General features: G+C 38.8%; 1 protein-coding gene across 1 annotated transcript in view; it reads right to left on the reverse strand.

Annotated features, from left to right (window-relative positions):
* Positions 1-1,250: 1,250 nt before the first annotated feature.
* The window catches only part of TES (testin LIM domain protein), a 29,021-nt gene continuing 5,756 nt past the window's right edge, over positions 1,251-24,515 (reverse strand). Inside the window, exons 2-7 of the mRNA XM_075147340.1 lie at positions 17,941-18,026; positions 9,621-9,873; positions 8,141-8,476; positions 4,644-4,859; positions 3,965-4,123; positions 1,251-2,702 (exon numbers count right to left, since the gene is read on the reverse strand). Coding sequence (XP_075003441.1) covers positions 2,511-2,702; positions 3,965-4,123; positions 4,644-4,859; positions 8,141-8,476; positions 9,621-9,873; positions 17,941-18,026 — 1,242 coding nt within the window. The 3' untranslated portion in view covers positions 1,251-2,510. The remainder of the gene's footprint in view (positions 2,703-3,964; positions 4,124-4,643; positions 4,860-8,140; positions 8,477-9,620; positions 9,874-17,940; positions 18,027-24,515) is intronic.

A 24,515-nucleotide genomic window follows, 5' to 3' on the forward strand; every position in this document is an offset into this window, starting at 1 on the left:
CCTATGACATGATCCTTTCCAATTACTGCATGGATAGAGATGAAACTTTGGCTACCCCATAGCAGAAACACCTAGATGCATCAGGTTCCAGGGAAGAGCGCCAGAAGGGAGCAAGCAGGCAAGGGAAGATTAAGCTTCTCAAGAAGAGAGCTAGCTAAAGACAGCAAGCCAGCATGCTTCAGAAGAGGCATGGAAAAAGCCAGTCCCAGAAGATGATGGAATACTGAGATATTTGGTTTGACAGGAATTTCCTTAGCAATTCTGTCTTGATGGAATGAGTAACTCCCAAGATAGTGCCTGTTCATCCTTTTAGATGAAGGTTACACAATAATAAAGCTTAATAAACAAAACTGCACAGAACAAGATTTAAAAAGTGAAAAATAAGACTGCCATCAGTGCAAGCAATCACATTAAGGAGAAATAGAGCTGTTACATGGGGTGGCAGGGAAAGTTGCACAGCAGCTTTTCACAAAGGCTTCTTTATAAAGATCAGCTGCATCTTCTAGAATATATAATAGTGAGCAGGTGAGGACAGATGCACTCAAGACAAGTAAAACCCAGACACTATTAAGCCATCCTAATAGATAATCATTAAATAAGACCTTATCCCATCCTCCAAATGGCATTCTCACAGCATGTCCTGCTACAGATTAAGGAGTTCTTAAATGGAAAAATGGAAACACCTGAGACTGAGACATCCTGGTTTTCCTTTTTTTTAAAAACTGCAAATCTGGCAAGAATACAACCCCATTGGTATGAGTTGAAAGACATACGCTTTTTTGTACATCCTGAGGATCCCCGAGAAAAGCTGTATAGGCTTCCAGAACACAGACCTAAACTTTACATCTCAATTTAGACAACATACAAGGTTTACATCTCATGCCAGTGTCTTATTTTTGCAGTACTCAGAGGATCACAATGCACTTCATTTTCTCAGCACATTAGCTCACCTGTGTGAATTCAAAACTTCCCATGCTATGTCTTAAAATATAATTAAGGCCATAGTTTATGTGAATAAAAAGTTAAATTCACACCAAGTTTTGAAGTTGTGTATTTGTTGGAACAAGATCCACTGTTTCGCACCTATAAGCACATCAACAATATTACCCAAGATAGTAAGCACTTTACAGTAACACAGGCCTTCAGTTTTTTTGGAAATAACATCAAAGCTAAAGAGAAGCATGGAAACATTTCCCCTCCTCTTTGCCTCCTCTAAAGGGGATTCAACAAGAACAGAATTAGTAGACAACTCAAGCGAACAACACTAATTTTTATTTGTGTTACAATATAGCCACCGTAAAACTTAAAGAGCTGAACGTAAGATTTGCATAATTTTTTTTTTTATTTTATTTTTTTTTTAGGCCAAAGACTCTCCATTCACTGTTTGGCACAAAGATAACAACAAGTTTCACTGTAGATCTTTAAGAAAAAGAAAGAGAACCACACATTTGGTTTATCTAGTAAGCAAAGTTAACACATAGCTATTATTTCTGTGATTTTTTTCCACTCAAATACTGGAAGCCTTCTGGGAAAGACTTCTTTGTGCTTTGGTTAAGAACTTGCAAATCAAAAGCTCAAGTATGATCCTTTTGCAGAGTTACATTCCTGGAAATGCATACGGTATTGTGTGCCATGTCCCTCTGATAGAAGGCACAATTTATGAAAAGAACATTCATGAAAAAACAGAAGCCAGTTCTGAAAGGATAAGAGTGACACCCACTAATGTCGGTGGATTTTTAATTTTTTTTTTTTTTTAAATCTGGGCAAGATCTCCTCTTATATTTTCTCCCCACCTCCTCCCCCCAAATAAATCTGTAGTATAACTTCAACATTCATAAAATGAAAACTTTTCCAGGCATGAACAGCTGTAAGAAACAAACATGAGCCAACACAGTTTTCTACTCATGCAGAGTTACTTTACAAACTAGATGTGAGCATAGCTACTGTCCCCTCAAGAAAGAATGTGTCAACAACAAGCAAATGATTACAAGCAACTTTTTTTTTTAAGCTTCATTCTCCCTGCATACTTGAGGTCTACTGAACAAAACTGTATGTGGCAGTAAAGCTGATCATTTCGTCTAAAGTGCTTGATGAAAGCAGGGGAACTATAAAAATGATAAATTAGTGAAACCAAAAGTGGAAGAGTTACATTTATCATACAAAACAAGAAAAATTGGAGCATTTTCACATTTTCTTCTTCCATTAGACAAGATACCGCAAAAAGATCCTTCACAGTGAAGAGCTCCCTTAAAGTGTATATAGTTCACAACATTTTTTCTTACATTTCTGGGATACAGAGTCATTTGACGTAACAATATCCCAAAAAAGAAAGTATTATTACAGCTAAGAAATGAAGATTATATAGCAAGTCTTAGTCATTCAAGAAAATCTTTGGGAAAATGCTATTTAATACTTTCAATAACTTTAAATGCCCCGATACTATATATTTTACAGTAGAAATGCAAGAGCCTTTGGAACGCAGCAATGCTTGGTTCTGTGCATGTCTTCTCTTAAGACATCATCTTTTTCTTACATTCCACTGAGCAAAAAACCATCCCTTCCACCGGTATGAACTTCTGTCCAATTAGACACTTGCTGCAACAGGAACACAGGAAGCATTCTTGTGTAGCATGCCAGTTGAAGTTGTTGTATGTCACACGCTGAACTTCTGGATCAATAGCATTATGACAGCCTTGGCAGATCTGTTTAGAAACAAAATGACACTTAAATGAAGCATACACATGCTCTCTACAAGTCCAATAAAAGCTGGCATTCTTAAATGTTTTTAGAGAACAGAGACAGGTGTTAAAAGAAGCCTTTGAAATAAATCTCCAGCTTTTGATTTTCCTTTATTTTTAAAGCGGAGTTTCTGATCAAAATGCAGCAGAGGCACAAAACAAAATAAAATGCACACAAGAAGTTAGTTGCTGCTGGCACTAAACTTAGACAGTTATGATGGTTAGGATTTCCCAATGCCCAAATAATAATAAAATTATTTTTAATTTTATTTTTAATAAAAATTATTATTTTAATAATAAAATTATTATTATTATTATTTGTCATGCCAAACAGCATAGTTCTTCATATATTAACCCATACATTTGAAGAGATTAGTTACAAACCTTCCTGTGCATTGGCAGCTGTCAAGCAATGCTAAAGAATTAAAGGTTATAGAAAGTCTTGGACGTAATTCATCTTAAAATCTGGTTCTCAAAAATGATCATTTAGATCAAGGAAGTTGATGTTTTAAGAGGAAAAAAGCCTCTCCAAAAGATAACAAAAGATAATTCCTCACACCTACATTAGAAGATTATTAACTGCCAGCTAGAGATAAGAGTTTTTCCCTCCATTAACTATATAAACAGTCTAGATGCACATTAGACTGAGCTCCCATCTAATAGCTAGTTAATTGGTAGATATGAATGGACCATCACCTCAGATTAGAGTTCCTAGCATAACTGGGAATCGAGAACTACCATCCTTTCCCAAACTTCTAGCTTTATCCCGTCAGTCACTCTCCTTTATAACACATGTGGTTAGAAATACAAAGAAACAAAGTACCTAGATTGCAGTTGCCACTACAGGCTTTTAGCAGGCCAGCTGAAGTTGAATCCCACTGGTCACAATGAACTATGATTGACACAAACTAAATGTTTAGCAGCATTACTCATCTTCACCTACTTTACTGTTAAAAAATCCTGCTTCACCACTGGCAAAGTTAAAGGTATTTTCAGAACAGCCTCCCCCCCGCCAGTGGCTATTGTTCAAGTTTATGAATTGACAAAATACTTGTCTGCTTTTAAGTTTTTTTTTCAAAGGTGAAAAAGATGATTGACTTGAGCCTAAACTTGCATTCAGTTTATACTCTTCAGATACTCTCACACTGGGAGAAAGTAAGAGTTTCAAGCTCTGTAGATGTACATTCCCTTCCTTCACAGCACCAACATGTGTGGAAGGATCTTACCGCAGCGTGGTTCTTCACGTAGCAGGGTTTGCAGACTGGCTTGTCATTCACCATTACATAGATTTCCCCAGCCAAAACACAGTCACAGTCAAAACAGCAGAAGTGTTTCAGATGCCAGTTTTGACCTTCCGCTTGAGTATATTCATTGCTGAATATTAGCTATGAAGAAGATACAAACAAATATTAATATATGCCTTTGAACAGTATTTCTTTTAATAAAGCTAGCCTCAGGATGTTTGTAATTTCAAGGAACTCCTGGTGATTCCACCATTTCAAATGATTTCAACAACAAAAACGAATGGGTTCACTTGTTTGACTGTTTTCCAAAAGCCTCCATTTCATTTATTAAGAGCCAATAGATGCTCTTAATAAGGTGCTCCCCCTAGTGCCCCTCATGCGGAAACAACTGCATAATTGGGACTTTGTAGAAGAATTTGCATGCATGTATTACATCCTATGCCCTCGTAGACCACACAAAATCCCCACCAAACCCAAAGCCAACTATGGCTCTTCCTGAATGTTAAGTGTCCCTATCAGTTTCAGTTCCTTGCAACTACGATCAGCTAAAACTGGTGAAGGCACATCATCTCCCTGCACTGAAATATTTTACTAAAAATCACATTCACTTCTCAGGGGAGCAAACTTGTGTGCTAAAACAAAGGACTAGGATATTTCCTACCTCATCACATCCAGCACAGCGGGGTTTTTCACTATCACAATAATGTCTTCCACAGTACAGGTTACCATTCTTCCAGAAATAGATCATGTCTACTAGAAGTTCACTGCAAGTGCAACAGACAAAACAGGCTGGGTGCCACAATTTGTCATATCCAGCACGTTCTGCGTAGACAGCTGGGTCACCTTCTTTCATGTTCAGTTTGCAGCGATAGCAGGACTGGAAAGAAGTTATTAGCAAGTTAAATAAGTCTTTGAAGAGGTACATTTATAGCAATTACTATTACTGACATATTTAATAAATCCCACCTTCCCAGACTGAAATTAAAGCATTAGTTTACTCCCATGATCAGATAGTAATGTGACATGATGCCACAATACAGGTTTAACTAAGCAATTCAAGATGTACATTCTACTGATATGGCACTAGTGCTACTTAAATGGATTATTGTATTTTGCTATATTCACATTCTTGCAATTACAGACCAATTCTTAAAAAAAACAACATGCAATTAAAATTCATGTTATGTTCTATGAGCCTTGCATACTCAAGAATAAGGACAGAATAATAAGAAGCCTCCAAAGCTAACTGACTAGACTATGACTAGAACACATCACAAGAAAATGGCTGTACTTGTAGGTCTTGAGAAGATCAAGCCATATCTGCATCAATAGTGATAAAAAAACTTGTGAATATTTCAAAGTCATTCTGTTTAAAGCTGTGTTCTAGGGTTGCTAGTCACTCATGGCTGTTGTCCAGTAGTCTGTGATTCATGATCTTAGGATGGGGAGAGTGATTATGGAAAAGGGACTACAAAGTTTATGAACACAGATACCCTACAAATAGTTCCAAAATGTTCATAGTCAGTCTTCTGCCCTATACCTGCTTACAGAGAGGGTTTTGTCATCAAGTCAAAAAATGCAGGTGGTTTATGTTACCGAAACAAAATTTTAATCTACAGTTTAATCACCAGCTTGGCATTTCCTGCACTCCAGTTGGTCTGTGGACTGGGCTGAACATCCTGGGAAGGTTTTCTCTATGATTCACATCACTACAATCCCAGCTACAAATGGCCTCAGTTTTCAGTTGTGTGTGTATATATATATATATCTGTATTTTATTTTTTTTTCTTCCCAAGTCTCTCAACTGTAAGGCATATTGATCAGATCCCCACACTTGTTTCAGACCAGCAATTTCAAAATATACATAGAAAGACATCAAAAGGGAAGGAAGAACAGCTTGGAACAGAATGAAAGGGGAACTAATGAAAGGGGAAGTGTAAATATATATATGTATATAAAGCTTTTTGACTCTTTTTTCTACTTTAGACCTCATATTCCAAGAGGAGTAACTCGGAAGGTTTAGTACTTGTGTGGACCCAGATCAGGGCAAGACAGTTTACCTACCATTTGCAACATCCCCAGCCTAGGTGGTTGAAAGGTGCACAAAGAGATTTGCTTCTTTACAAGATGAAAATATGCTGAATATCCATTTTTCTGTTATTCAGCTTTTAATCATGATGAAATAGATTTATTTTTTTTAAACAGAAGCAATTATTATTTATATGTTTACATTAATAGTGGAGACCTGATTTTTTTTTTAAAAAAACCAACAAAACAAAAACAATGTTTAAAAGAATTGCAATCCATTCCTATAATGAAAACTAATTTTTCAAGAGATTCTATTTACCACAGCTACAAGAATACAGGCTTTCAGAGTCAGTCTGAAAGACAATGTACAAGAAAATTTGGAGAACAAAGATGCAGCACTAATGGATACAAAAAAAACCATAGACAAGGATAGCAATTCTTCTGCAAGGTATTTAAGAGCTCTTCCCTGTATTGGTTTATTTTGAACTGTTAAAAAAAAGAAGTTGAGATAATGCTACAGCATACAGCTGAGACTAAGTCACATTGTAGAAATCAGACCAAAAAATACTTAAAAATAACATATCTAAATCCTGATTATTTAGTGCAGGGTAAACTCAGTTCCCTTACACTATTCAACACTTTTAAACTTCTTTCTAAATTACTGCGCACAGTGATGAGGTATGCCTGGCCTAAACAGTAGGAGGTGTACTCAGGTGCTCGAGTAAATAAAAATTTGGAAATGATAAATAGGTGTAATGTAAAAACAAAGCATCTTTTGATACAATTACTCAAGAGGACAGAGTGCCTCCTGCCCTTGACTTAACATAGTCCAAGCCAGTTGGCCAATGGGGTACAATGTAAGGTATGTATTTCTGTAGGTCTTTCTCGAGGAGGTAAGTGAAGAATTGCTGTGGTGAAACTAAAGTAACCCAGCAGGAGAGGCTGGGTTACATAAAGTGACAGCAATCTAATCAAGCCACACTAGAATAATTTTAGAAAGTAGCTACAGGTAACCAAATGGCACAGCATATGACTGATTAAGGTAAGTGGGCATGTTCAAGCTAAAACTTAAGTGTTAATTTTATACCCCATATGAATTACACCAGAAGTAGTATACTGTGTCAGCTTAAAAAACAACAAACACACACCAAAAGCAGCACACAACACCTCCTAATTAACACTGAAAGCCATATTCTACAACCATGTTAACGACCTTTTATCTCCATCTAGAACTTGCATATTCATTTTCTGTAAGTAACCTCGAGACAAATAATTTTGGGGATTCATATATATATAATAGCAACATTTCTGGAAATCAAGTTACAGGAGCTTTTATCACTCTGAAGTGAACATCTACCTTCACTAAATTAATTTAATGCTACTTCAGTAATCCTACCCCTATTTTGTATTCATAATTGGTTGCCGAGACATGCACAGCAGAAGTTAGCAAGTTATGTCGGAAATACTTTATTAAGGCTATAGTTTTAGAAATATCAGTGAAAACTGGGTAATTTTACATACCTTATTTTTTGTTGAGCTGTTACAAGGCAGAAATCAGATGCCAAAGAAAATAATAGATGAAAGAAAAAAAAAGATGATCTGAATATGAGAAGGCGGCTAGTCAAAACAGCCGTTATACAGCTTGGCTTGTTGGACATGGGAGAGAGACGTGTTACTTTATTATTTCTTAGTTTCATTTAATTTTTAAACACAATTTGTCAAGTGGGTAATTTTGGTGCTCTTCCAAGAAAGAGGAGAAACCAGGCTTCTAAAATTAAACTAAAACTCTTCAAGAGAAGAAAAGTGTAGCAATTAGTCTGTAAGACTACACAAGTTTCTTGATTATTATTCTGTAAAAGCCACCCTGCTACACTATATCTCCAAGCTAATAAGTTTTTGCAACGAAGATAAGGTCACTTAGGAAGTTATTTGCTGCGATGCACTAAATACGGTCAAAAAACAGGGTTCTGTGCAGACATTCACAATGTTTTCCAGCTCCCCTTCTTTCTTTCCCTCCCCAGATTTTCACTATTCCCAGTTAACAAACAAGGTAATTGGGTTAAAATGACCAAAGAGAGCACTTGGCTAGTAATATACCTTCTTGTTTTATCTTTCCTTTCTTATACTTACATACTGAGATGCCTTCCGATCTGGGGACTTGTCCTCCATCGCTCCTACAGCAGCTGAGGTGCCTCTGTCACCATTGTTCACGTTATTCTTCTCAGTAGCTCTTGTTTCCACCTCACCAGGGAGCTTGACATCTCCTACGCCAAGAGCCTCATTTTTGTACTTCTTCACAAATTGTTCCATCTGCTTAACTTCATTGGGGGAGAGCTCGTGGCATTTTGAAGGATCCTGATCGTGAGCAGGCAGCTGCTTAGCCAACTGCTTCTTCCTGTACTGCGCGCCTTCCGAGCCAGCAACAGGCTGCTTCTCCTTGGGCAGCATCTGCATATACTGTCTAGCCTGAACCAGGAGGAATTAGATATCAGATGCCACTTCAACTATAGACCCATCCTTTTAAGCAAACACGCGACTAAAATAATCTCTACTGTTGTTAGCGACAGTCAAATTTGTCAAAACCAAGGTTCTTTCCATAAACATTAAGCTCCCAAAACACAGTAGATGGAGATAAAATACAGCAGATGCATTAATTGGCTTTTTCCCAGAGTAAAAGATAGGCTTCCTTTTAAGCCTTTTACAGAATACTTCGAGTAAACAATAATTAACATTCACACAGCACCTTGCCTCTTCAAAGCTATCTAAAACTACTGATCATCAGTATAGCTTTAAAAAGTAGAAGCTGAAATAGTTTGCCTGGGGCACACAGCCCATTGCAGAAATAATTCTAGCTAAATAAAGAAAAGAGCTCTAGTTTTAATAAAGCAAGAACAAGCCTAAAAATCAAAGTGGTAACTGAATGTTAAGTAACAGTCAATTTAGATGCACAAGGTTTGATTAAGTCACTGAAAAAGGATATTTTGAGAGGTAGGTCAGAGATAACATGATTCCGGCACGGATCACACAAACACTGCAGTACAGTAAGTTAGCAATCAAAGTTTGAAAAGTGAAGCAAAATCCTCAGAAGGCTATCTACCATCTCATCTACTTCAGCTGAAAACATGCTGGAAGAGTGTTGCTCTTTTAGATGTCAACACTGACCTTGTTCTTACCATATACAGTAAAAGCTATATGCAAGACTGAGTGTTCCCCTTAACTTTAAACAATGACATAAATTGTGGGGTTGTTGGTATTTTTTTTTTTTCCCCCTTGTTTTTAAGCCCACACTCCATGCAAATTTTTCAAGTGTACTAAAAAGGCAGGTTAGAGAAATTGGACTCCAGGGACTTAGCAGACAGCGCTTAATCCTATCTATTAAAGACCACGTCATCTCCCCAGTTCAAGAAGTTCCATAGACAAGCATCCATATCTGCAAGATCACACGGGCAAGACTCATGAAACAGGCACCATATTTTCATTTTTAAGAAAGAAAAGAAGAGGTACACACAGAATGACTACAAGAGGCAAGTTTATCCTTCCGGTAAGCTCTTCTTCACTATCTCCCACCAACTCCTGCCTTGAATATGAAGAAAAAGTATGTCGGACTTACAAGTGTCTGATTCTGAACAGGAGGAGCCCACTCATATGTCACAGTATTGATGGATATGTTCTTCTTGGCTGGCACCGGATTAGTCAGTATCATAACGTTGCGTTTGTACATGGGAATGCCATCATTCTTCAGCTTTGCAATAAGGGTTGTGTATTTTGTATCTTCAAAGAGTTTCCCCACTTTCCGATCTTCCTCATTGCTTGTGAGGACATCATGCTCTTCCTGGCCACACTTGCAGTTGCGGCATATTTTTCTGAAATTTATGGAAACAGCAACAAAGTTACAGTCTCAGCTGAAAACTACACCTCACATCAGCTGCATGCGTAGCAACATCACTGGGAACCCAAAACCTTGTTTTCAGTGCTTTTATTAGGGAATATACATGTTATTCTGCAATATGTCAAACACCTCTTGCGGATATTCTTTATTCTCCTGTTGTTTTATTTACATTCTTTGCTCACAGAGATTATGATCAGATAGATATCAGTCAATTACACTAATGCGTTTTGAATATGACGCTATATCATTCCTTCAGTTACATCTCAGTACTTATCACGCACATACATGTCCATTATCATCCACTACCAGATTTCTTATGTGTAGTCACCCCATGAATTAACTTAAATGCATCAACATGATCCCCCCAGAAGTTATTTATTTTGGCTTTTAGTTTTTCAGGTTCTCTTTATACACTCAAAGTTACACACACTATACTATTTTCTTCATATGCACTTCACTGTATGCATGATATTTGGTTATCACAGGGTTGCTATCAAGTGGAAACAAATATTTCTAGAAAGGAAAAAAATGCATACAGCATATACAGTGTAATTGCACCAAGTTCTGTCCAAAGTTCAGCATTTAAAAGAGAAGATGAAAGAAAAGTGAAAGGCTTATATGGACAAAGCCTTTCAAACAGCTCTGAACCAAGTCAGAGGTACTCTGGCACATGCTGTATAGAGAATTTTCACAGATAACATCCTTAAAAAGGTAGAAGGCTTTACTTATAAACGGTATTCTTTCATATACAACACATTTGAACTCCTTTGATTAAGGGATATTAGACAGCAATTTATTACCTTAAGCATAATTAAACAATTCACATATAATAAACAGAACCTGGGATTAGACAAGCTAGTTAGTTTACTATTTCTTAATGGCTTCCCCAGAGCTTCAGTTCAAAGCAGTCAGCCACAGTATATGGAAATTAGTGAAGTTGGATGTTAACTAAAGGTTCTTATTATAGCCTAAGAAAACAGATCAACCTTCTGGATCGCTAGAGTTTGAAGAGGAATGAGTAATATTTTACCCCATTACTTATTCTTCACACAGCGAATAGCATAAAACTACTACCTATAAAATGCTTCTCAACCCTGTTTGCCAAAACCCGTTGAACTCTAACATTGTTCTGCATCTTGCTTTCTAAAGTCCTGAAGGCAAGATAGATGCCTTAAGGTAAGGTGTGTAACAGGTACATGACAAGAACATGCCATGACTACAGCAGGCCCATTAGGTGATGGGAAAGGAAGGAAGGAAGGAGGACCTGCATATAATTGGTCATACGAAGTGATGCACAGCCACCCCAAAGATAATAAAAAATGACTAAAGTGCAGCTATATGCCTCACAGTTCACATGTATTTGGAATGCAAGCAGTTAGTCCATTTGAACAACAGTTTATCAGATATTTTCTTCACTTTTTCAACTTAGCAATAGTAAGCCCCAGTTTTAGTCTTGCCTCTTGACAGTGATCTAATAACATTGGTGAACAAACAGAGACATTCTCAGGTAACCTGCATAGACTCATGCAAATAAAGTATAGTCTTGCTGTCCAGAACTGCTCTGCTTGCAAAAAGAACTCTGTAAAAACAATTCATATTGTCGTATTGCCTGTGGGGTCACAACAGTAGCATGGCAGTTTGTGCAGCTCTCCCCACTCTGTACAGCATCCAACTACAGTGAAGCAGCATTGACAGCCTGCAGAGACCAGACCATCCCCAACAAGCGGCGGTGGAATTTCCGCCACCCCCCCCCCCCCCCCCCGCCCTGCGACCTTCACATGTGCTGGAAAAGCCACAAGGGCACCTTATTTTTGTTCACACCATGTCACGAAATTGCATATCTATTTTCTAGTAGAGACTTCTCTCGGAATGCAAAACAGCTTTGAAATCTTGTTTCTGTTTCCAACTAGGAAAGCACCCTGATTCAATTACTTTTATCCTCAGTCCCACCTTGAAGGCTTAACGTGTTTCACCAATTTCAGTATTGGTGCGAGATTTTCTGTTGTCCTGATAAATAGATGAACAGATACTTGCAAGGAAGTGAAAGCATATAACTTGTCCTCAGGTCCTTCCTGGGTCCCACTGTGAAAACTGGCATAAAACTACTGTGCTTTATACTTGCACTGAGAAGAATGAGATACTCACTAATCTCACCCCACTCCAGACTTACTTAAATTAAGAACTTGACTGTGTACATTTCAGTCTAATATTATCTCCTTGCTCTTTCAAGATTCCTGCAAAATGCAGTTTGCAAGAAGCTGTTACAGGGGCTATGTTACAAAATTACAATTGTGGTGGCCCTGGCATTAGAGCTTGTGATAATTAAGTCTCCAAATGCAGGAGAAAACAATCCAGAAAGAATGTGGAGAATGCTGAGTCACAACTGATGTCAACATATCTCAGTAAGTCACAGGAAAATCCCCGAGGCTGCTGCCATTTCCCCTGCTCCTCAGGGCTCCCCTGGATCTCAGCCACATGAAGATGTCTGTACACTGCTAACAGCCAAAAAAAAAAAGTTTCCTCTTCTGATTTATAATTCCTTTTCTTGAATAATTTCCAGTCCTAAAAGATACCAAATTGACATTTACACACATAACTCTTCCTGCAGAGTACTGTTTACAGTTTAGTCATACCTTCTTCCATCAGAGTCCTGTTCATTAGTCACCGTCCCTTCTGCAGAAGGGATATGGCCAATTACTTCTACTTAGAACAGATCAGCTGGTCATTTCTTTGGCTCTGATATGGCTATCCTACTGAAGGGACCCTGTCCCATTACCTCAAAAACTTATACTTCACAAGTCTGTCTGATAACTGATGCTTAATTTTTTTTTATTAAGCGAAGACTTCATGTGTGCTAGGAAAACCAGTTGCTATTATATATGTGTGTGTACATGTATAGACTTTGATTTATCTCTTTTGGCTCTATCTAGAAGACAGGCAGTGAAAATTTCTTGTTCTTTTCATCTGCATTGTCAAAAAGATTTTCCCTTCCTTTGAGGACATTCAGCAAGATGCCTACTGAAGGAGGTACTGGAGACTCCTGCTTATGTGTTCACAGCTCTCAGGACTTCAACAAAGGAGAGAAATGTTCTTCCAGTCAAATCTCAGCAGTTTGGGAAGCTTTTCCCATTCAAAATATGGAAGATAGGGAAGAAGTTTCAAAATTTGTGGAAGTAAAAGTTGCATATCACTGATTTAGTAGATTGTACCTCGCTTCCAGGTCTTGGGTTGGTAGAAAGAGGAAGAAGGAAGGTAAGCAGATTCTATCCTCTTTCCCAGGCTGGTGAATTCCTGTGTCCTGGATTCCTACTGACAGCAAGGATCAAAGACAGTTCCTTCTCCAAAATGAAATGTTATCAATCCTCCTACTTTTCTATGTTTTAGTATATGGAGAGGAAAAATAATTCCTATCATGACTCTTCCTACACTGCCTTTGCAGTGGCTCCTAGTGATGGGAGGAGGCAGCTGCAAGCACAGTGGAGCCCTCAACAAATATCTGACAAGTCCTGAGCCTTGTGTCCTGCACACAGAAAGACTAACCTCTTCCCATGATTCCTTCTATTATGTTTTCTTGCTATTAATGCAACTATAGTAATTGCAAATGCTTTGAACTGTACCTCAGTACTTGCCCGACAGCCTTAGTACCAGAAAATGTTAAAGCCAACTTAAAGCTCTCTCTGCCTTCCAGGGATTGTATCTGTGCAAAGAAGCCAGATGCTGAAAACGGTCGTTCCCAAGCTTAAGATTCTGTCTCCAAAAGCTTTTTAATATCTTGGCAAGCCACACCGGAGTCAATTACCAATACCAGAAGTATATACACAACCAAGATAAATCAGAACCTTCTCTCCTGCTTTTAGCAACTTCTGACTCCTGTCCCACACCTCCCTCTAGTGGGAAACACATTCCCTAACAGCAAACATTTATCCCAGTAGCAGTCTCTTACAGCCAGCCTGCCCTGCTAATTTTGCAGAGGCAGTTTTGCAGCCTGAAAGAAGTCTAACACCTGAACTGAGAAGACCCTGTCCGCTGCTGCTGCTACACTTGAACAGAAGCATGATTCTGAGGACAATTTTAAAAGCAGAAGCTATTAACACGCTAAGATAAAGCAGGTAATTGTTCACTATTCAGCTACTGCTGTAGACTGTGGCTCTCATTGTTTTGATTTTGTGTTCAGCTCACAACACTGAGGCTTTCAAAACTTCAAAATTTAGGAACAAATTTTACTTTGTTTATCACCATTTCTGTACTAGCCCAAATTAATAGTTCTGCACCTATATAACCACCCCACACACTGTGCCAAGAATTACAGCACAAAGTACTTAAAGAGCACTTGCCATCCTAGGAGAGGTATCTTCAAACACTCCCAGTATAGAGATGAATTGTGTAGCAACTCCGTGTAAAACCCTGCTACCAGATAGGTATACTTGGATTTTTTCATGTACTTTCCAGTCTGACTCCCCAAAGGCAGAACTGAGGCTCTTTTGTGCAGAAAGACACAGAAATTACACCTAGCTCTTTGAGGTACACCAGAGTTTCCATTTATCAGACCAGGGAACATTACATGATCTGCTGAAGCTCCTCAGCTCCACCCAGGAGAGGGCAGTGTCACCCTTACACAGATCACAGCAAGGACTGCAGCCTGCCCACGCTGCAAACACAACTACTGCCTCACTTACCATACTGGGTCCGGCTGGCATGCAGGTACCTTTCTTCATATGCCCATATGGTGCTGTGTCTTGGATTTGTGACTAAAACACTGTTGATAGCACTTGCTATTGCTGAGCAGTGCTTGCACAGTGTCAGGGCTTTCTCTTTTTTGGACTCTATCCTCACCTCAGCAAGTAAGCTGGGGTTGGCCAAGAAGCTAGGAGGGGGCACAGTTGACTCAAATTGGCCACAGGGATACTCCATACCATGCAATGTCATGCTCAGCAATAAGATGGGGGTAGAGGACAAAAAAGGCAAGGTTTCTGACTTCCGAAGTGGCCATTGCTTGGAGACTGGCTGGGCATCAGTCTGCTGGTGGGAGGTGGTGAGTGACTGCCTTTGCATCACTGTTTTTTTTTTCCTTCCTCTTTCCTTCACCTGTTAAAGTGACTTTATTTTGACCCATGAGTTTTCTCACCTTCATTCTCCCTTTTCTTACCCCCACCCTGCTGTGAGGGGACAGGGAGTGAGCAGCTGTGTGGGTGCTTGGCTGCTGGCTGGAGTCAACCAACCACAGTCATTCTTCCCAACTTGTAACAGTTTCTCTAACTACAATCCCTACTTCAACACCTCTCTTTTACAGACACACAATAGTGAAATTAGTGATTAAACTTGAATTGCTCCTGATCATTCATGTTATAAAGACTATATTACATCCACTTCTGCTATAGTTTGCTAATACTTAAAATAGAGTTTCAGTTTTTAAGGCTAACATGACTAAGTGAACAGGTATTAGGGATCCATCCCTTGATGTTCAAGCAGTGGAATCCCAAAATCTCTGTATCATGCAAAGCATATTAATATATTTTTTCTTTTGAAAACTGTTTACACAAGACTGATTTCAGACTTCAGATTCACACCCTTCCTGTCCCCAGTAGCAGCTTCACTGGAGAAACAGCTCTTTTCTAACCCATTCTTGAATTGCATCAATGGCTTACTCTTCAACTATTTCAGAGGTATGTGCCACATTTGTCTGACACCTAGAAGATGCTTCTTAGACTACTTCCAGCCACCTTATTTACCTGGTCTATCCTATATTGATTAGATTACAAATTAAACCTTCATCTTAACTAAACAGCCACTGTTTTTCTGCCTTTTTCTTTCTTGCTTTTTAATCCACTGCTGTCTATAGCTTTCTAGGACAGTGAGTGCTCTAACAAGCTATGTATTCAGGACCTGGCACAATGAAATGTGTATGAAGAAAAACACACAAAAACCTCCAAATACACACACAGAAACAGAGTTCTAGCTTGGTAAGCATGCTATTACATGACTAAATAACTTTAAACATTTTATATCTTTTTATCCCAAATTCATAGAATCATAGATTAGTTTGGATCGGACCTTTAAAGATCACCTGGTGCAACCCCCCTGCCATGGGCAGGGACATCTTCAAGTAGATCAGGGTGCTCAGAGCCCTGTCCAACCTGACCTTGAATGTTTCTAGGGATGGGGCGTCTACCACCTCTCTGGGCAACCTGTTCCAGTGTTTCACCACCCTCATTGTAAAAAATTTCTTCCTTAGATCTACCTCTAAATCTAGGTCTAAATCTACCCTCTTTTAGTTTAAAACCATTACCCCATGTCCTGTCGCTAACAAACCCTGCTAAAAAGTTTGTCCCCATATTTCTTTTAAGCCCCCTTTAAGTACTGAAAGGCTGCAATAAGGTCTCCCTGAAGCCTTCTCTTCCCCAGGCTGAATAACCCCAACTCTCTCAGCCTTTCTTCACAGGAGAGGTGTTCCATGCCCTGATCATTTTCGTGGCCTTCCTCTGGACCTGCTCCAACAGGTCCATGTCTTTCATGTGCTGAAATTCTTCCGTGTTGAAGAATAAGCTAGGAATTACAAGGTCTCTTAATAATAGGAACTAAGAAAAAGAAGACAAAAAGGAAGAGTTGAGAAAAAGTTAAACTAGCCTAGTCTTTTTTTCCCTCCCCAATTTGTGATTTCCCCACACTGGCTCTAAACAAACATCTTTCTCTCAAGTAGGAAGTGACATAATTTCTCATCTAACCATGAATAAACAACACTATTTACTCCTGCAAAATTTTTATTCTGTTTTATTGAATTACCTACACATGTTAACTGTGTTCTATTTTTCTAGTACCTCTACACAAGTGCCATCCATGACTGACTGAAAAAGTCTTCCCATAAATTACTAATTTCTTCTATCTTTAGATGATTATATTTGTTTATTAGTGTATTACCACTTCTTGCTCCATATCATTAATTGTAAGTTGTTTCTATAGTTATATATTACAGATACGTAACTGAGAAGCTATATCCTCATCAACTTATAGCAAGTTTTTGCTGTGGTCTGTTTCTCTTGTTATTTTCTAAATGGAGTCTCAGCCGTAGTCAAATCCTTCGGTAAAGATGTAAAATCTCTTAGGCCTTATCTGTACCTGATGCCACTCTGGCTGGGATGTAAGGACTACTTTAAAAAAACCCACAAAATAAAACCCTACTGCAGATACAGTTATGACTGTAGCTAAATAGCATTGGTGAAATGTAATTGTTGTCACTGTTAGCATGTGCTAGTGCTACTAACAATTATTTTTTATGTCCTTTGCAGCCTATTCCCTTTAAGAGGGATTTTTTTTTTAAAAAAAAATAAATCAGAATTACTAAGCTGTATCTTAAAGCACATCCAGTATAATCAGTGAACTGAACTAGCTAGACATATACTTTAAGGTTTCAGTAAGACGTGAAATGTCTTGATGGAATACAAAATTTCTGCAGAAGTAATGGCACAGATTACAGCATAGCCTATTTACTGCAACTATCATCAGCTCTTACTGGTTTAGAAACAGCGTATCATCCAAGGCCATCTAACTTACTTGAATTACGACACTTCTTCCCCCTCTAAGTCATTTGTAGATGAAAAGATGTTGAAACTTTGTATACAACATAGATAAGACAATTTTACCTAAAATCTTAGATCGAAGGTTATGTATTTGTTCAGGAGCTGAGAAAACATTTTATTACTGAGATAAAGCATGCTTCTTCCCTGTCATCTCTCTTACTGTAGGGATAGAGATGTTTTTACAAACCTACTTCAACTGTTTATTAAGCTAAAGCAAATGCTTCAGTAGAAGTGCTACCATTGACTTCAGTGCAGATGAAATGCATGTTCGTAAGTGATTACACACTTAAACACTCTGTTATAATGCAGCTGGGAAGCCCTGGCCCTGAACCTAGACACAGCTTCTTTAAAGCATCTGAATAGTTTAATTGAAAGAGAGAACAAAAGCAGTTACTTACACATTTGCATACATGTGCCAAGGTCTGCAGCACTGAGTCACAGCTTAGGAGACATCTGGTGTCACTTACCTCCAGAAATGAAGCTCAAATCCTTCACACTTATCCTTGCATTTTAAGCAGGGGGCACCAAATCCTTGTTCATGGCCCAAGCCCATCTGTGTACAGAGCAAGATGACTACAGTCAGCTTCAAGAAATATGCTGCATGAATGATCTTACTGCTGCCTTTATAATCTACAATCCACAACTAAAGCAAAAGATTAAGCATTTGACTAAGCTGACAGTATTTTGGGGTACACTCACCTTTCTATTGTACCTACATAAGTGACAGTGTTCGTACAAGCCTGTTCATAGGGTTGAGCTAGCAGGCAGAAAATTAGCCTTAGCCAAAACCAACTATTTTTCTAATGACTTGTCTCCCTAGCCCAGCTTGCTCTGCAAGCTTCGCACAAGGGAAGCAGCAGATTCTTTGCAGCCCTTCCTTTGGTCTGTGGCTGTGAAACCACAGCAAGTGAGGCCATAAGACCTCAAGTCAAAGGACATTTAATCCAGCTGTCAGGACAAAGTGATCTGCAGTATGGGACTTGGCAAAATATAGGAGATAAGAAATAAAGAGATCCCACATTTATATGCACTAACCTGGGCAATCTGATAGGAATAAAGAAAACATCTAAGTGATTAGTCTAATATTCCCGAATATAATTGAGACTACTCTGATAGCGATTGAGAGCAGAACATACACTTTACAATTATGTTTCAGCTGGACTAATACCAACTAACTTTCTGAGGAGAAAGAGAAACAGCACAGTTAGCGAAAGCAATGACCATAAATGATATGCAAAGGGTTTCACTGTGAAAAGATTAAAAAGACAGATGACCAACTCATAATGCAGAGGAAATATGAGAGAATATAAAAAGCGCAGAGTAAAGGCCAGGTATTCACACAATATATCAACGCATCAGCAAATTTAACTGAGTAACAGCCACTGGAAGTTCGAGGTGAAAAATAAGACACCAAGCACCATAACTTATGCATTCGTACTACACAGTAAATATAAAATGCCTCACTCCAGCTCTTCAAACCTTTGGGGAATGTCGCTCTTAAATCAGACGGATGAGGGACCGTGGAACTGTGGCCACGGTTGGGTGTGCAGGCTCATGCCCAACATGCAGAGGGGAACCCATCCCCACACTCCCATCCACTGCTCCAGCAGCGTGAGGAGCACTCCCAGTTAGCTGTGGGTAGATGCCATGGGAGGGATGGTCATCGTGAAGGAGATGGCTCACCTCCAGTTTGGCTTTTACCATGAATGGAAAGCAAGCTAGAGCCAACAAGTTCTGGTACTAATCTTAGTTCTGGCAACAATAATACAATGCCAGGGTTAATTAGATGTGGTGATACAGTTTTATTATTAAGAAGTTTGTGATTTACTCCGAGAAGTCATACTACTGTTGTTGTGTGTACAAGGATATAAGCAGTTCAACTTTCAACTTGTTTTTGTCCAACATGAAGGAACAGATTATTCACAAACCATTTGCTCAACACAGAAAACATAAGATGCAGGGAAGACCATGTTTTCAGTTATTTTATAATTTGAAGGATCACTGCCTCCACAGTGATGGACGAAATTACAAATTCCCGACGAAGTTACAAAACTTTCCTGCAGATTATGGTCTATTTAGGGAGAAGAGATACTTTGGCAGCTATTAAGCTACTGCTTGCAACTGCAGGGATGGACAGAGGGACATGAAATTATTTCTTCCTTTCTTATCTGGAAGAAGAAATACAAGCCTGCTGTGATCATGGTGACATCTTTGTTAGCTTAAGGGCTCAAGAAGTTCACATGCTATAGGCCCTAACCTGAAGCCAGACCAGTAGACATCTAAAATAAACATAAAACTTTAAAGATTAAGTTCTCTTTCATCAACTACATTTTTGTCTATGTTGGATATATAAAGCTAATGGGTTAATAAAAGTTCATTTCCACTGAAGATCGGTGTTTACAGGGGTCTTCTCATCTGGAATCCAGAGCCCTGCCATATGCACACTGTACCTCACGCACACACACCATACATCAGAAGACAACTGAGCACACTTGTCAAGTCACACACAAAGAGAACAAAATGTTGGCCAGGATGTTCTCTAAAAGACAAAGAGGAAACTAAAGCAACACAAAACAATTGCTTTTTTTTCAGGACAGGTTCGTGTTTGTTTGGGGTTGTTTGCTTGGTTTTTTTTGGTTGGTTTTTAAAATCATCCTCCCTAAAAAGCTGTTAAACTTAAAATGTGCTTGCACTGCCCTACCTCCTCTCCCCCCCCCCCCCCAAAAAAAAAAAGCCCCAAAACCAAACCCAAAGCCAACATTAACTCATTCTCCCTAGCTGCTACTTCAGCTACAAACTGGCATTACTTCTTTACGCTTGGGCTCTCCCCTCCTTTAAAAAGGGGGGAAGGGGAAAGAAATGGGAATAACATTAATTTTATTAGTGTTGTAATTAGAAGGCTTTGAAACTTAGGATCACTTGTGTACAGAGCACTATCATACAGTACACAGAGAAATAGCCCTAACATTTCAAGAATTCCCCAAACAGAATCTGAAATGCAAGTAAGAAAGTTAAAATGTTTTTTGCAATTTTTTAATATATCATTTCCAAGCCTCCTAACATTTAAGGGTTTTTTAAGCTAAAAATACCTTTTCAGAAGCAAATTAAGAAGAGGAAATATGTGCTGACTAAATGCTCCTCCCAAAACATACTCCCTTCTCCAGACTAAGCAAACAACAACCAGCCAGCCTACTTGCATCTTCTCAACCAGCAGTCTCAGCACACATTTCTTCAGAAATACAGGATTCCACATTCCCTCCGCAGTAATAAAGAGCACATCATTAAGTAAATGCTTATGCAGCTTGAGACAAATAAACTGAATTAGCTAAGGAGATAGGCCTGTTTTGAAATGTATTTCTCCATTTGCTGCAAAAGAGAAAGAAGGGGATGACCCTTCTATGCAATGTCTGGTCACCTTATGGAAAAGGTTTAGCTCAAAACTAAGGGGCACATCAAGAACCAAATTAGACACAATTCCAGATGCACGCACAGCCTCTGCCTTTGTTCTGATAGAGAAACTATGTGGCCGCTTGCCAAAAATAAAGATATAAAAAGCACACAGTGCTTTTGAGTTTGACTATCTAACAGCCAGTGCATGTCAAATATTCCTCCACAGTGCTGTAGCAGGACCTGTTTCACTGGTAAGGAAGCCTCAGCCTCAGAAGTGACCATTTCCCCTTCAGCAGCCAGTTCTGCTGTAATTTGGGAAATTCAGAGAGCCTAAAATTGCAGTGTGCTTCTTCACTGCTGTCACCTATGTTTAATCCCCACGCATCCTGAAGGACACGGCTGGCTCTGTGCTGGAGCACTCAGAGATACAGAGCAGTGAGCATGCACTGGAGCAGGAATGCATGCCTGAGAACAGGAGGGAATCCATTTTCCCCATAAATGGAGTTAAAGTCAGTTGAAATACTGCCAGAAGAAGGTTCCTGCCTGTTTACTGCCATTAATTTTCATTTTACAGCAAAAGCTATCCAAAACCATCTGGTATTACTAACATACCCAATATAGGTTTAAATAGTCTGAGTATGGAAGACAATATAAATATGATTGAGATCACCCATTGCATGCTGCTTTCAAGATTAAATAGCCCTTAAGGGCAAAAAATTTTAAATCGTTATAGCTAAGTGAGAATTAGTGAAAGACTGCCTCATTTCAGTTCAGACTGGAATCTAGTGTCAAAAGTTGGCTATCTTTATGTTAAGGAGCCATGTGTAGAAGCTTACTGTCATCTTAAAAACTTAAAGTGTCTAATAGTTTGTTCAGAAAGGCAAGAGAAACACAGCAGTTGCTATGAAATAGTTTAAAGCTGGCTTATCAGAAGGGTTTATTGTTAAGTTTATTGAACATGACCAAGAATGAAAGTCCAACAAATCCTGTTTCTCCCTCCTATTAATTTAAACCCGCCAGCAAATGTTGAAGTCCTGCTTCACTGCAATTTTAGAATACTAATTTCAGAATTTGTATTCCTGTAAATACAGCAGATTTCACAGACCATCCGACAACAACTCATCTTCCCACATGGGATGCTATGAAAAAAAAAATCATGGACGCAAATAAGTTATGCATGTAGAGGTAGATGGCTAGTCTAGTCTGTAGACCAATACAAATGCAATTATATTTTGTCAGCTACAGATTCTCTTACACAGTAAAATATTGATAAGTTTGTTAACAAGTTTGTTCCTACATGGAACGAACTGTGCCACAGCTCAGAGTGCTGATAAAAAAAATAATGTTGTGATGAATGGAGAATTAGCTTTTTAATAGTTAAAAAAGTGTAATGTCACAGAACTCAAGATTATTGTTGGTGGTTACAGGAAAAACAAAGATAAGCCCTAAGAAATCTTAGATAAATTAACATATAAGACAGAGCAGTAGTTTTAAAGCTTGCCTATACTTGCTTTTAATGAGCATAGATTATTTTAAATTGAAAGGGCTCTCTGGAGGTCACCCAATTGTCCACAAAGAGCAGGTGCAACAAAATCAGATTTGCCCAGGGCCTTTGCCCAGATGCAGATTCAACAGTCTATTACAATGCTGGACCACACAGAGGGAAGAAAATCTATATGTTTAATCAGAATTTCTCATGTTGCAACTTCTGCCCACTGTCTCTCATATTATCACTGTACAATGACTAGAGTCCGATTCTGTCTTTTCTATTCCCTCTCACTAAGCAGCTGGGCACAAACGATCCCAACAGAATTCCACTGGAAGTCTTTAGTTATTTTAATAGCTACCATTTAATAGTCACCACACCCAGCACAAATATAGCCCTCGAATAAAGCTAGCTGCTCCGATCTTCCTGTCCCTTTACAAAGGAGTCCCTGGGGTGCAGTGGTAAGAAGGTGGTAAAAGAGGAACCCGTAACAAAATGCAGAAGCTCCACTCAGCATTTCTAGGGACACCTTCTGTCCCACCAAAAGACCAGAGCCAACTCGGGTCTTGGCTCCTTTTCCTTCCTCCCCCCAAGGGGACTCCTGTACCACCAGACAGGTGAGCTGTATTAATCTTTCACCTTGCCTCAGACAGCAAGACACAATAGTAGTACTTAGTCTCTGCAGAAGATCAGAATTCCTTCCACTGTTTGAGACCTCTCCAGAACTTGAAGGATTGTGGCTACACAGCCAGAAAGTTGTCATTAGTGGGCTGCAATAATTAACAGTGAGCCCCAGAATGGACTTAAATCCTCTTCACTGTCCTTCTTGCAGATCTTTCTCCTGTGACCCTGAGTGCTCCAAGGGCAGAAGTGAAGAGATCCATGCTAAAGCTATTCTTGGATTTAGCATAAAATCCCAGGGATCTTCTGGTTTGACGATTACCTAACTATTGATCCATTTGGTTGTTTCAGGGGCCACATCAAGTGCTATTGTTTCCCATTTCCAATGTAGGCTTGAAAAACACACTTGTATAGCACAACAGAACAGATTTCTAGCATATCCTAATGTACCTTAGGAACTTCCAAAGAAGCCAAGGTAGAGCCAAGTATGCAAAAACCCCTCAAAAAACATGAGAGCAAGACACATCAGAAATCTCATGTGCTGTGCATGCTTTATTGCCGAGACCTGATCTTGTATCACTACTTTCTGTACCAGCAGAAGTCTTCTTTAGTAGGGAAACACAAAAAACTGGAAATTAAAATAGGTTACAGCATTTAAACTTTAAAAACAGAACTATGTTATTTCTTATGATTCCAGAATTAAAAAACCAAACACAAAAGACATGATTATATCTGGACAATGCTCTTGTAAGACTTCTACAGACACTGTATGAGAAGAGAGAAAAAAGTTTCATCTGCAGTGAAGAGCAGTATCCCACGGACTACTCTATATTTGTTATCATTTAACATGTCTATTAAAATTGATGGCAAGTCTGTCCTAGCTTTTTTTAAATGTGCATTTAGATTCAGGGAAAAGTGACTGGGATTAAGATGTAGAAGCTTGGGTAAGAAAGTCCATTTGCACAAAAAGAAGGATGCCAAAAAGTGGTTGTATCCAAGAAAAATATTTGAAAGATGATCTGGGCAGGACGGGCAGAAGAATAAATCAAGGAGCTGCAGCAGCCTATGATAGTACAGAAGTACTAAGAATTTATTTTATTGTGATGTCTTCAACTAAATATCAAACAGCTCAGAATATAAATATTTGAAACACTGCTACACGGTCTACTGTCAAAAGACTAACAGCTATTAAAAATCTCAGCTGGCTAGGAAACAAGTGGTGTTTATTCACAAAGTCCAGCATTATGCTAGCTAAGTTTGAATGCAGTTGAACACACTATAACACTGTCTATAAACCTCCAATACAGCACTATCCATCACCCAGTGCCGCAGAGGCATTTTCACAATACTTACATATTTTGTTTTAACATCAGCACTCTTGCCCAGTTGCATCTTCTAATATTAGGTTTTCAGAAGCAGACATGGAAACCTACATATTCACTTATTAGGATCTTTAGTCATGCAGGAAAGTGCATGCTTTTTTTCAGCCAGTCCTTTTAGAAGCTGCAGCTAGACAAATTCAGACTGAAAACGAGGTACAAAGGG

The sequence above is a fragment of the Calonectris borealis genome, chromosome 1 (assembly GCF_964195595.1).
Source record: "Calonectris borealis chromosome 1, bCalBor7.hap1.2, whole genome shotgun sequence".
Classification (NCBI taxonomy): domain Eukaryota; kingdom Metazoa; phylum Chordata; class Aves; order Procellariiformes; family Procellariidae; genus Calonectris; species Calonectris borealis.